The sequence below is a fragment of the Chelonus insularis genome, unplaced genomic scaffold (assembly GCF_013357705.1).
Source record: "Chelonus insularis isolate UGA/USDA-ARS -01 unplaced genomic scaffold, ASM1335770v1 contig_128_pilon, whole genome shotgun sequence".
In the NCBI taxonomy this organism is placed as follows: Eukaryota; Metazoa; Arthropoda; class Insecta; order Hymenoptera; family Braconidae; genus Chelonus; species Chelonus insularis.
In genome coordinates this window covers 256,555-269,147 of record NW_023276368.1, presented here as the reverse complement: position 1 = coordinate 269,147, position 12,593 = coordinate 256,555, and the positions used below count along the sequence as shown (strand labels likewise).

The 12,593-nt window shown below is 30.6% G+C and overlaps 3 protein-coding genes across 4 annotated transcripts; 1 reads left to right on the top strand and 2 right to left on the bottom strand.

Annotated features, from left to right (window-relative positions):
• Window positions 1-56: 56 nt before the first annotated feature.
• On the bottom strand, window positions 57-6,251 carry LOC118070003 (anoctamin-4). Its single transcript, XM_035088407.1, has 12 exons — window positions 5,471-6,251; window positions 4,993-5,380; window positions 4,271-4,439; window positions 3,759-4,041; window positions 3,526-3,677; window positions 3,215-3,460; window positions 2,599-2,936; window positions 2,304-2,521; window positions 1,891-2,199; window positions 1,524-1,833; window positions 949-1,439; window positions 57-873 (listed from the first exon to the last, which is right to left on the bottom strand). The coding sequence occupies exons 1-12, from the start codon at window positions 5,699-5,701 to the stop codon at window positions 562-564; spliced, it is 3,447 nt and encodes a 1,148-aa protein (XP_034944298.1). The 5' UTR covers window positions 5,702-6,251; the 3' UTR covers window positions 57-561.
• A 1,359-nt stretch (window positions 6,252-7,610) lies between these two features.
• On the top strand, window positions 7,611-10,436 carry Lac (Lachesin). 2 transcript variants are annotated; one of them, XM_035086137.1, is made up of 7 exons: window positions 7,611-7,750; window positions 7,841-7,927; window positions 8,255-8,499; window positions 8,651-8,907; window positions 8,980-9,383; window positions 9,621-9,738; window positions 9,865-10,436. In XM_035086137.1, exons 2-7 carry the CDS (start codon window positions 7,885-7,887, stop codon window positions 9,884-9,886), a joined length of 1,089 nt encoding a protein of 362 aa, XP_034942028.1. In that variant the 5' UTR covers window positions 7,611-7,750; window positions 7,841-7,884; the 3' UTR covers window positions 9,887-10,436. The 2 variants fall into 2 exon arrangements, with proteins under 2 accessions (XP_034942028.1, XP_034942020.1); XM_035086129.1 differs by having other exon boundaries at window positions 7,616-7,705.
• Window positions 10,437-10,921: 485 nt separating this feature from the next.
• Window positions 10,922-12,358, bottom strand: LOC118068627 (D-altritol 5-dehydrogenase-like). Its single transcript, XM_035086151.1, has 5 exons — window positions 12,192-12,358; window positions 11,868-12,125; window positions 11,548-11,785; window positions 11,293-11,471; window positions 10,922-11,209 (listed from the first exon to the last, which is right to left on the bottom strand). The coding sequence occupies exons 1-5, from the start codon at window positions 12,327-12,329 to the stop codon at window positions 11,003-11,005; spliced, it is 1,020 nt and encodes a 339-aa protein (XP_034942042.1). The 5' UTR covers window positions 12,330-12,358; the 3' UTR covers window positions 10,922-11,002.
• Between the last annotated feature and the right edge of the window lie 235 nt (window positions 12,359-12,593).

The following is a 12,593-nucleotide window of genomic DNA, read 5'->3' as shown; positions in this document are numbered from 1 at the left end:
AATGATACATTGGAATATCTGAGTTATGTTAAATAAAAAAATTATATTGTGTAGTATTTAACGAATTTTTTTATTTATCAATTAATTCAATCTCACTGCAATTTATAATATTTGGAATGTATATAACTATCTTAAAATAATTTATAAATATTGCTTTAAAACGTGATCAACATTTTCATCGATAAATATATAAATGTCTATATATATCTGTGGTTAACGAGAGTCATTTAAATTGATAAAATACTTCAGTCAGTTTTCCATAATTTATAAAATCTCAACGTGCATCATTTTTCAATCATCATCAGTGTTAAATATCCAACAAAATTCCAACAAATATAATCAACAAATAATCACCAAATAATTCTTTGTACTGTGATATATCTATACACATAATCAATTATTTTTAAGAAGAAACTTCCCTGCATATATTACATGTTTATTCTTGACTAGTTTGTATCCTTTGCGATTCGCACAGTCTTTAAATGTACATATAAAAATAATTCTTTGGCAGCAGAGAGCTTAAAAAATATACAACAATCTCTTAGTTTTACTTAAATTATATTAATTTGTTTCCCAGGCACCTGAAGCATCACTAATCCTTTGTTGTTTCATATTTATTTCTACATGGGCATCAAGAGTATCACTTAGCTTGCTAAATCGTCTTGCCACACTACCTCGTCTAACACCATGTCGTCCAAGAGTACCACCAGCTTCCCTCAATACGCTCATTAATTCATCATCATCGTCTTTACCTTTAAATCCTTTTTCATATTTTGCCTCTTGTGCTAAAAGTTTCTCACGAGCTCGCTGAGTTGTTACTGCACTCGGTGTTTCTGGGATTACATAACTCATTATTCCAGTCAATGCAAACACCTAATGAAAATTAATAATTGATGAAAAAATATCCGTCGTGATAATTACAATATTTTTTTAATTATAATTTCTTACCACGTGCTCAAAAACCACAACGAAAGCAAGTCTGGCTGCAAATACATGCCAGTACTGAGGACTAAGACCATAAGGATCATCACTATTAGGACCGTTTCTATAGCCTCGATACTGACATATCTCTGGTTTTTTAATTGATTGACTAACCATGTCTTCACGGTAGTCAGAAGTATTAAAATCACTTAATGAACTATCAATATATCCAACTAGATCATTGGTTTTGGAGTAAACAAAGGTATAAACACTTCTAGGTATAAAGTCAGAGGTGTAGGCAATTACGAAAGCATTAGAAACCACTGCAGCATAAGTCACACCTTTAAGTATTCCATACCATGCTCCAATATCTTCAACTCGTTCAGCTAAAGGTCTACGAGCTTCTTTTATCATCTTATAAGCATCTAGCCTGATTTCTCCGATATTATTTAAAAGTGCAAATAATGGAGCCAAAGGAAAGGCAGCTACAAAAAGGGTTACAAAACCATACTGCAGTACTGTAAGTAATAAATAGTATCTTTAAATGTTACTGGATAAATTATAAAATAATGTTAGAACATATTAATAAATATTATTCATACTCATTTCGAGATATTCATCAAATAGTGCAAGTCTTCCAGGATCTTGTAATTGATAATTCTGCTCCCATGATGTGTACGGCCTTTCGTGATCTTTTGTAGCGGCTACGTGAGTTCTTTTTCTCCACCAATTCCACATTTTTGGCGATAAAATTTCCATAAAATTATTAAATACTTGCTTACCAACCATAATTATAGCTAGTTGAATACAAAGCTCTGAAAGACATCCGGCAGGATCACATACGTCGGTTTTTATTCGATAAAATTCTGATGCTCGAGCATCTTTATCACCAGGATGAACATAAAACCGCCCCTACAAATCATTTTATCTTAATATAATGAATAAATTTGATTCTTTACGATATCTTACCTTAAAAAATGCTATGTAGATAAGTGATGAGTAGAAGTTTACAAATTCAAATATAAATATTTTAAAGGTAAAACTATCTTCATATTCCGTTTGTGTTCGTGGATTCTCCATATTAACCATCCATTTGGCTAAACGTTGGTAAATACGTGTGAGTATCATAATAATGATCAAGTTAAGAAGAGCAGCAGTCATAGAGGTAATAATTTTTGCATGTTTCTGAAAAAAGTAGGTTTCTCCACCATATACAACTGTCACTAATGATATTCGATAAATTATAGTTCCAAGTACAGCACCAAGAACGATACAAATCTAATAAAAATAATCATATAATTAAAAAAAAATTTTTTTTCTCTAGAATTAATTGAAAATTGCAAATCTATTTTTAAACTATAACGATCGATTGCAGTAATTACCATGAAGAAAACTAGTGAACCAGTTGCCATATATCTCCAAGCTTTTGACCAAAAAGGCATGTAAGGCTCACGTTCTCGGGTCACTGGATTTATTCTAAAGGTTTTCACGGATGATTCAAACTCTGGTCGAGGATCCTCATCACCATCCTCATTTTGTAAATCCCATTCCCAAACAATAACAGCTTGTCGACGTTTCCAAAGTTCAAGAAAGCTCGTAGCTACAATAAATAATGATTAAAATACTATGTTTACTTGGTTAAATATTTTTCAAAAACATTGTTTAAAAATTATCTACCCCAAAATGACATAAAAATAGCAAAGAAGACTGTAGCAGGATTGTCAAACAGGTAAGTGAGTCTGGAAAAAATGCAAGACTCGCCTAATGTACGGAAACTACATGCTCTATCACAAAGTGGACAAAGTGTAATATTTCCAGCTGAATTCATATCACAAATTTCTCTGCTCGGTATATTATCTGGCCCATCCATGCTACCTAGGCCATAGAAAAAGCAAAGTAATCCAACTATCGCTGGAGGATAAAGAGCACGCGTATAGAACCCCAGCCAGGCGAAATATAACGCAACTTTTTCTCCAAAATATCTTCTAATGAGCCATAAAGGTTGTTTTTTATACCTGTAATAACATTTATTATTATTAGAAAGATGATAAGTGTATCTATAAAAAAAATCGATGTAGATAAAAGTAATAGGACTTGTTATGTGATACCTTCTATTTTAATATCTAATTGAGGTATTGGCTTAATTTCGAATTATTATGTGGGAAGATTAAACGATAAACTAACAATAAATGTCACTTTAAATGTCAAGATAAATAAATAATGGTTTAGACTGTATGCGAATCAATAAAATCTACGCTCAATATCTATTCTAGGTTGAAGAAAGCATTTTTACCATTGTGAAGGTCGTGCCCAAATTAAATACAAAAGATGTCGATCAAGTAAAACTCCATCTGATCCAGGACGATCATAGGGACCATCATGCATGATAAAACAATCGAGATAGGTACCATCTGCTATCAATCTCTTGATTCCTGATTTTTCATGTACTTCATCGTATCGTGTACGAGACAGGATTTGCATGACTATTTGAGATCGTTGTGCTGGTGTGTATTCTGTTTCTCTATCTTTGACTAAAAATCTGTACAATAAATAATTGGCATTTAAACAATTGGCAATTAATTAAAAAAATTATTTCTTTCTTACCGATTTTCGTAATCGTCTGAGTCTCTACAATCATAAAAACTCGGCTCTTCTGGATAAAGTTTATGATCCCATGAATGAATTTTTTTCGTCCAATCCAGCCAACCTCTAAGCCTATTCCAAAATTGTTTTTTAGCTTTTTTTCCATCGTCACCCTACAATTTATAATTTATTAACTAATTGGCATTCTGTGCTCGTCGATAAATAATGCGTGAGTTTATTCCTTAATGGCTCACCCAAGCTTTCACAGAAATCGTAATAAATCGTTTGGTGATGAGTTTAAGATTCATTACTTCAGCATATTGAATTTTTATTTTCCAGGGAATATGAAGCTTAAGAAAATAAGTTCTACCATCAAATGAATTTTCCTTAGGTTCTAATTCCATTTGAAGACCTTCTTTGAGCAAATTTTCTTGGAAAACACGTCTTTGTTCTCGTCTTTTAGATTCAATTTCCGTCATAACGCCTTCGCTTTCTTCTTGATAAACCAACACCATGTCAATACGCCTTCGTCCATCCCTGAAAGTAATCGATTACGTATGATTAGTTTATTCTTTGTTGCAAAAACGAATCAATTCATAACTGTGAGAATGACACATGATACATTGAATGTATAAAGCAAATAGGTTTGAACCTACACATTTCAATTAATACTTAAAAAGCTTCAAGCATGTCAGCTGTTTTTAGACTGCCTTCCTCACAGCCTTGTTCTTATTATAGGTATCATATCATATTGTACGTAACTTACCGAAAAAATAATGTTTCAGGATCTGGATCATTATCATTTGGACCTCCTGCTGCTCCATTTTGTGCATTCGAATATTTTTCAACTGATGAATTATCAAATGGACCATCTCCAAGAGTTGGAGTGATAGCTAGAGAGTTACCTTCTGATATAGCAGGTGTTAGTTTTGGACCTACGATATGATTGTGTTAATTATATCAAGCTAATATTCATTTAAGTCAAATAAATAATAACATTGTATCAATATTTATATCAATTATATATATCTAGGCTAACGTGTATTATGCATTGCATGTAATATTTTTAATATCGAACAAAGACATATTAATGGATCGATTTAAATATTAAATTATTATAATTTACTTATTATGTGAAAGTATAGTTTTTTTTTGTGTCACTTGTTTATTTTTTGAAGGAATTATTTCGGATATTTTAAAAATATTTTATCCTTGCTTAATTAATTAAAAAATTAATAATTAAATTCAAATATCGACATCAAATCCAAGTGAAAGGGGAGAAAGATAAGACATAGATTGCGTGATACTTATCATTAAAAAAAAAAAGACTGAATAAGCAGAAATAATATCACAAAGTATTATAAAAAAAAAACATGCGTGTGTGAAAAAAAGATAATAAAAAGTTTTTATAATCATGAAAACAGTGTGACATTTTCATTGATTAATGTAGACATTAACAAATAATGATAGTTATTTTAAAACTTTTACCGAAGGCTTCACGAACGCTGAGGTCTGAATTGACAGGAAATACTGTAGCAGAATTGACTTTTTTATTATTTCTAGGACTATGATTCTTCATCTCGACAATGGAGCTAACTTCTGCAGATTTATAGCAACTATCTCGATCACTAACAGATTTATCACTTTCTTTCATGAGTTCGCCAGATATTAGATTGTTCTTGATGTAACAAACAGGTCCTGCTAATGCAGGAGAAGGTCTTCGAGTATTTGGAGAATTTGGTAAGGTGCCTGACGCTGAGGAGTTATCCGGTGTGTGGATTGAATGAATAAGACCACTCAAGTGAGACTTGGATGGACTTATTTCAAATATTTGCCGTATCAAAGAGTTTCCACTTGGTTGTCGAACATCTGCTACCTGAATATAAATGAGCAAAATGATTACTAGGAACTAGCAGCAATAAAATATGAGATTGGCCATAGTTATGAATGAAAATAAAAACTTTACCTGACTTTGACTCTCCACTGAAACTTTGTCATCCATCGAATCAGTATTATGATGTTCTACAGAAGCTGGAGAGCTACATGTAAAGCAGCTTGGACTACGACTAGCTGCATCACTATGTCCAGGAAGAAGTGGTAAATGAAAATCGTCCTGAACTCGCAGTGGTTGTAGGACGTTGTCCTCCCTCACTACACCGTTTCTCTCAGCAAATACCTCGTCGTGAGAATTGGACATCAGTTGATAGTATAAAAAGAAGGCCGAGTACTAGTAAATGAGTTGGAAAATTATTTTCCTCGACCTTGCAATCACTGTTGACTTTATGTCTGACTTTTTTTACAACATTGATCATCGATTTTACAGTGATAATTTTTTTACAAACACTTGAACATTGTGAATCACATCAACACATAACTGGTAATCACACTTTAAATAACAAGAGATGAATAAGTAAATAAATTCGCATCAATAACATTGTGTCTCGAGTTCAAGGAAACTATATGGAGCTTCGACTATTCATAAACATAATGCTCTAGATCACTTGAATGTTGCTTTAAATATTCCTTTTTTAATTCTTATACACCTCATTAATTTTTATCATCAAAACAATTATTGAAATTATAATTTTTACAAACTTATGTGATAATTAACTGATTTGTCAATTATTTTTTTTTTTTAATTATTCATATTTTGATGACTTTCAGTAAATAACAAAATTAAGTAGCATATCAAGTATTATAAATGTACTTGACACGACACGAATGAGTTCGAAAAGAAGTCTGGTAGCAGTATAACGCATGGAACCAACTGAAATCGACTGGACAGACACTACATGTCAAGTTGGAGCTTCGTCCATGCGTTGTTAACATGCGAGGATGGCAATAAAAAAATAAATTTAATGTTACTGTATATCTATAGACATTTGTTTGCAAAGTAAACAGTCCTGATATGCTCATTTTTACAGTATAATACCTGGCCATTTTTTAAAATTAAATTATCAGTATTAAACAAAAATATATTATAAGATATGTAAAATTCATCTTTTTACATTTTTGTTTAAATATTTATAATAAAAAAAATACAATGTTATTTATGTAATCGCTATGGTTACATATGTGAAAACATTACATATCATAAAAGCTACTTGCAAATTTTATCATCATTAAATGATTTTTTTCAATATATTATATTTGATCAATTGTTGATAGGAAAATATGTAATCATAAAAGTGTTCTCTTCTATGTTATTTACATAATATGAATGGTAAGATTCATCACCAATAATTTTATTTTTTTGCCTTTTAGTTAAATTATAATATTTATGAAATCGTTATGACATGTTGAAATGTTTAGAATTTGCTTCATGTTCTGTACCGTTTTATTTGTAATTATTGAATCGTTTCGTTACCAATACTCACGAGAATTGGTCACTTGTCATTAATAAGAATCGGAGCAATTACGTTTATTGTTTGCCAACTCTTAATTTAGTTAGGCCGACAAAAGGATGGCAATTACTCGAGTAAGAGATCTACATTGAAATAGTTGTGATAGTATAGTGCGTCTTTATGCTGCACAATAGGTTTGTCATTTTTATTCGCTCGTAAACTTCTTGCTGATTCATTATTGAAAATGACTACTTCTGTTACACTTATAAGAGAGCACAAATTTGTGTAGATAATTATCTATTATATTCTGTGAATATAACCATTTTTTATGATTAATAGGACTAAAGACTGTAGATATACGTTATTGATAATTTTTTTTGTTGAGATGATTATCAACTAATTTCAACTGCATTCTAAATATTTTATGAAAATATTCAACAAGTAGCTCAAATTAATACTTTATTCATGGATACGATGGTCATCTTACTGTTATAATAGACTTGTTTAATTAATTATTTTATCACTAAATATTTAGATAGTTCTATTTCATATCTTTGATCTTATCGAAAAATTTTAAAGGGCACGCTAGATTGTTGGTGGTTTTATTCTACTTTATTGACAGTGCAATATTTTACCAATAGAGAAATTGACTTTTTATTTACCGACAATCGATATTGCTAGAATTTTTATAGTTTGTTTGAATTCTAAAATAATGGGGGCGCTTAGTGTATGACAACTGTATACAAGCCGTTGTTGCGCGTCCTTAGAGCAAAGTCGCCGTACTTATTAACAAGCTGTGTCGTCAACAATCATTTGGGAGTTGTTTAAACATCTGTAGAACAACTCAAAGTCTAAAAGTGTGTGATTAAAATTGTTTTTTAATAAAATAAATATATTATTTCGTAAATATATTATTGAGATTACGAAGAATCTTGATTTATTCATTAGAGAACACGTTGGAATAGAAATTTTATCTTTGCTTTACATTTCAGGAGGCTAATTTACTTAAATAATAGTTTCCATTGGGCGTGTCAAAATGTCTATAATATTATTTATTGCTGCAGCATTATTACAAATAAGTAAGTCATGTTTTTTATCTATAAATTACTATTGTGAAACACAGTAAAACTTTTCGACGCGTAAACTTGCTCATGTACAGCGTTCATAAGATCAGTTTCGTTGAGAAAACTTATTTTCAAGATTCTATGGAGATTATGAGTTTTTTGTTATTTTTTTCCACACGACTCCGATGAACTTTGATTTAAAAATAAAATTTTTATTTATTATTTATCAAAATTATCAATATTTTTTTTTTTTTTGAATATAATTCAGCGATAGCCAATGAAATATTGCGTAAAATTTTTACAAATATTATTTTTTATATACTGGAATAATTATCGTTTTAGTATCGGCTCAACGAGCGCCTACAATATCATACATATCTCAGGAACAAATCAAGGATATTGGAGGAACAGCCGAATTAGCATGCTCTGTGCAATATGGTCAAGACTACCCTGTTTTATGGGTAAAAATGGTAAAAGGAGCTTTTTACAGTGACCAAATACCTCTGTCGTCTAAAACTACGTTGATTATTAGGGACAGTAGGTTTGCTCTCAGATATGACACAGCAACTTCTAGTTATACTCTTCAGGTATGAAATAATTTTATCATCGTGATTTTCCATCATCTATTTTAAGAAACTGAATATCCATGAATATTCGAGAATTAAATGTAATATATTTGGCTACTGATTGTGATGAGTTATACATTAATACTAATGTCTTGACTTTATAATTTTCAAGATTAAAGACATTCAAGAAACTGATGCTGGTACCTATGAATGTCAAGTATTAATTTCATTGAATAATCGTATTCGTGCTGAAGTCGAATTGCAAGTTCGTCGAGCTCCCTTCATCAGCGATAACTCAACTCGAGCGGTGGTTGTAAGCGAAGGAGAATCTGTAGTCCTTGAATGTTATGCTGGCGGTTATCCCACCCCTAAAATTTCATGGCGCAGAGAAAACAATGCTCTCCTACCTACAGGAGGTTCCATTCATAGGTAATGTTAGGTTTTTCAAAATTCCTTTTCAGTCAACTGAGGCTTTTATATAATTTTTTTTATTTACGACAGAGGTAATATACTGAAAATTCCATCAGTAAACAAGGAAGATCGTGGAACATACTATTGCGTTGCTGAAAATAAAGTTGGTCGTGGTGCTAGACGTAATATTAATGTGGAAGTTGAATTTGCACCAGTCATTTGGGCACCACGTCCTCGCTTAGGTCAAGCTTTACAATTCGACATGGATCTTGAATGCCACGTTGAGGCTTATCCTCCACCAGCAATCGTATGGTTAAAGGATGACGTAGAATTATCTAACAATCAACATCATAGTATATCTAATTTTGCTACAGCAGATGAATATACTGACACAACAATTCGTATTATTACTATTGAAAAAAGACAATACGGTAAATATATTTGCAAAGCTGCCAATAAATTAGGATCTGCTGAAACATCTGTTGAACTTTTCGGTAAGTATTGTATTATAAGATAAATATTTTCTTCTTGCCTGCTTTAATTATTTCCCCTTTAATTAGCTATAAAATCAATGTTCCCCTCGAGTAGTATAAATATTTTTAGTTATAATATTTGGCTACTTATTGATTCTCCTGTATCTTCGCTTCAGCAAAAACACAGCAAGAAATCGTTCAAGTTTTATTTATGTTTTAGTAAGCATGTATTAGATTTTTGTTGATTTATTTTCGCAGAAACAATTATTCCGGTATGCCCGCCTGCTTGTGGTCAAGCCAAATACGGAACTGGTGCTATTCCAGTTTCATCTGGACTTTTGATATCTCTTGTTTTAATCATTTCCGCCTTTTATAGGTAAGTATTAGATGGTTTTTGTCTATCAAAATAGTCTCCATTTTAAGTCTCATCTTGTATTTTTTTTTTTTTTTGGAAAAAGCCAACATTATTCATAATATTAAGGGTTGAAATTGTTTGTTTCAGAAACCTCAATACCAGATATTAATTATCCTGGTCTACTATCGTCCACAGGATATCAAATTTTAACACTCAAGTGGCTTCTTATATTTTCTAGTGTTACGACACTATTAGTTTAATTATGACTTTTAAATAGTCATATAGGATAATCGATGACATCGAAAAGATTTTTTATAACATAGATCTGAGTTTAGACTCTCTATTAATCGATATGCGGACCATTGTTAAATATACACAGAGAAAAGTTATAAAGTATTGAAATTTTGTACATTTTTATAGAAAAATTTTTGAAGACAACATTTTTACTCATACATTGTAGTAAAAAAAAATAATAATCATATTTTACAGTAAAATTTTTTATCAAGAATTTTAAATAATATTTTTCTCTGTGTTAGATAAATTGGCCTGTAGAATGACATATAATGTATCTCATAAGTGCACTAAGTAATCTCAAAAGTTTTATACATTAATGCCAGATTTAAGATTGATGATTATGAAAGAAATAATTAGCTCAATAAGAGGAATCATAGTTTCATATATATTCATCAGTCAGTACCAATATTTTAATATTTAGTAAACAATTCTAAAGAAACAACGAATCTCAATTTTTATATAAACTTTATACTTGATCATAGATACAAATGAATTTCAGTTTATATACCTGGTTAATATTTATTTTTTAATTCTAATTATTTTGATATACAAATTAGATTGGTTAAGGTGTATTTTAATTGTATTATCTTGATGGAATACATTTTTATATTAAAGAAGTTAATCTGTATCTTTTAATGGTGAGATTTATTGAATAAGTTTAATATGTTGTGCACAAAAGCCTGTATCATTCACATAATGTAATTTTTCTCTTAATCAAGAGATGAGGTTTTTAAATATCTAACAAGTAGGCTTATAAAAGCACATAATAATTTAAATATCTTATTTGACCCGCTTTGTATTCACTTAATTACTAATTCTTCCTCAAAAGTAATTAGCAATGTGGGTTATATAAGAAAATCAATTGTATCTTACATATCTGTGGTATGCTTTAAAAAATTATTATTAATAGTTATAGTAAAATATCAATCGATTTTTATTAACTTTTTTATGATTGACAATAAAACATTCGAACAAATTATTCGAGTATTTTTTATGAACATTTAAACATTGCTTTACTTACTTTACCCGTTCGAAGAGCTTCTAGAGCTTCTTTATATTCTGATAGTTTGTAAACTTTAATTCCTAATTTTTCATAATTGAAATATCGAGCAGCCATCGCTTGAACCAATGCCAATCCTTTCGGAAATGTAAATGGGTCGATAATTACTCCCGCAATTGTTAATTCTTTCAAGTACATCTTAAATTGTGTTCATTTATTATTGATTAAATTTATTAATAAAATATCTGTATATTATATATTAAATCAAATTATATTATTACCTGGAACGGATTGATGGATACTGTTGCAGCAGGATTTGCTACTCCGAAAATACAAAGTCGCCCACCATGTTTGAGTCGAGCAAGAGCAGATTCCATAGCTGGTGCAGATCCACTACAATCAACAGCAACATCAAAGTTTCCTCTTAATTCTGTTGGATTACACACACTGTAATCCAAATCTAAAACAATGTAACAAAGAAAATTTTTTATTTTTAAAATTCAAACTTGATGAAACAATTGAATGAAAATTTTTACCAAGTTTCTGAACTGCTGCTCTTCGACCAGCATTAATTTCACTGATAGTCACAGTCTTTCTTAAGCCATGTAGGTGTAGAATACAAGCCCAAAGCAGTCCAATGATCCCAGCTCCAATCACTAAGATTTGACTACCAACATGAATGGGATTCATTATATCCCATCCGTGAGCAATACATGCCATAGGTTCAGCTAAAGCTGCATGATGCATTTCCATATCATCCGGTACGTGATGAACCTTTTGAATTTTATCACAATAATTTATTTGATTAATTTATTATATTTAATTTATTACATAAAAAAATATATATATCTATTACTTGCGTTTCAGGCACGACAGCGTGAGTCGCCCATCCTCCATTCTTAAAAATTCCAATGGTGTTATTAATACCTCCTTTAGTGCAAAAATGATAGCATCCACCATGACAACTGGTACATTTGTTGCAACCACTATTAGGATCGATGACAACTTTTTGTCCAACTTTAAATTCAGTCACTTCATCACCAATATCTTCAACAGTTCCTGAAAATTCGTGTCCTAGGATCAAAGTACCATCTTTTTTGGCTGGAAATGAACCCTGAGGAGAATTTTATTCAGAAAATTGTCATCATCAATGAACAAGTTTGAAGAAAGTAAATCTTACGTCTAAAATATGAAGGTCAGTTCCACAAATACCAGAATATGCTACTCGAATTAGCACATCATTATTTTTTAATTTAGGAATTTCACCGTGCTCTAGTGTTAATTTTTCGGTAACAGGATTGAAACTTAGAAATTCCATTGTCTGAATAATGGTACAGATTAAACTAAACTGGACTTTATATCATTTTTACAAGCTCACTTATTTACGCAATATAAATCATAGCAGTAATTTTTATTTATCAATGTCAAGTGTGGATTATTGGGTTATCGAAGAGTTATTTAATATTGATATTTAAATTCATTTAAATAAAAATAAAAACCTAAATAAATGTGAAAAACATAATGACATATTTATGTTTGTCTCCAATCTATTAATGAATGGAAATAAACAGTTTTTGTTGAA

Bases quoted from the DNA above. Each gene is read 5' to 3' on its own strand.
- LOC118070003 (XM_035088407.1), bottom strand. From the start codon at position 5,701: ATGTCCAATTCTCACGACGAGGTATTTGCTGAGAGAAACGGTGTAGTG. The intron at 4,042-4,270 runs GTAAGTTACGTA...GATTACTTTCAG, and splicing joins CCTGAAACATTATTTTTTCG to GGATGGACGAAGGCGTATTG. The intron at 1,440-1,523 runs GTATGAATAATA...TATTACTTACAG, and splicing joins TGATGAATATCTCGAAATGA to TACTGCAGTATGGTTTTGTA.
- Lac (XM_035086137.1), top strand. From the start codon at position 7,885: ATGTCTATAATATTATTTATTGCTGCAGCATTATTACAAATAA. The intron at 8,500-8,650 runs GTATGAAATAAT...ATAATTTTCAAG, and splicing joins CTTCTAGTTATACTCTTCAG to ATTAAAGACATTCAAGAAAC. The intron at 9,739-9,864 runs GTAAGTATTAGA...TGTTTGTTTCAG, and splicing joins ATCATTTCCGCCTTTTATAG to AAACCTCAATACCAGATATT.
- LOC118068627 (XM_035086151.1), bottom strand. From the start codon at position 12,329: ATGGAATTTCTAAGTTTCAATCCTGTTACCGAAAAATTAACACTAGAG. The intron at 11,786-11,867 runs GTAATAGATATA...AAAATTCAAAAG, and splicing joins CTGTCGTGCCTGAAACGCAA to GTTCATCACGTACCGGATGA. The intron at 11,210-11,292 runs GTAATAATATAA...ACACAATTTAAG, and splicing joins TATCCATCAATCCGTTCCAG to ATGTACTTGAAAGAATTAAC.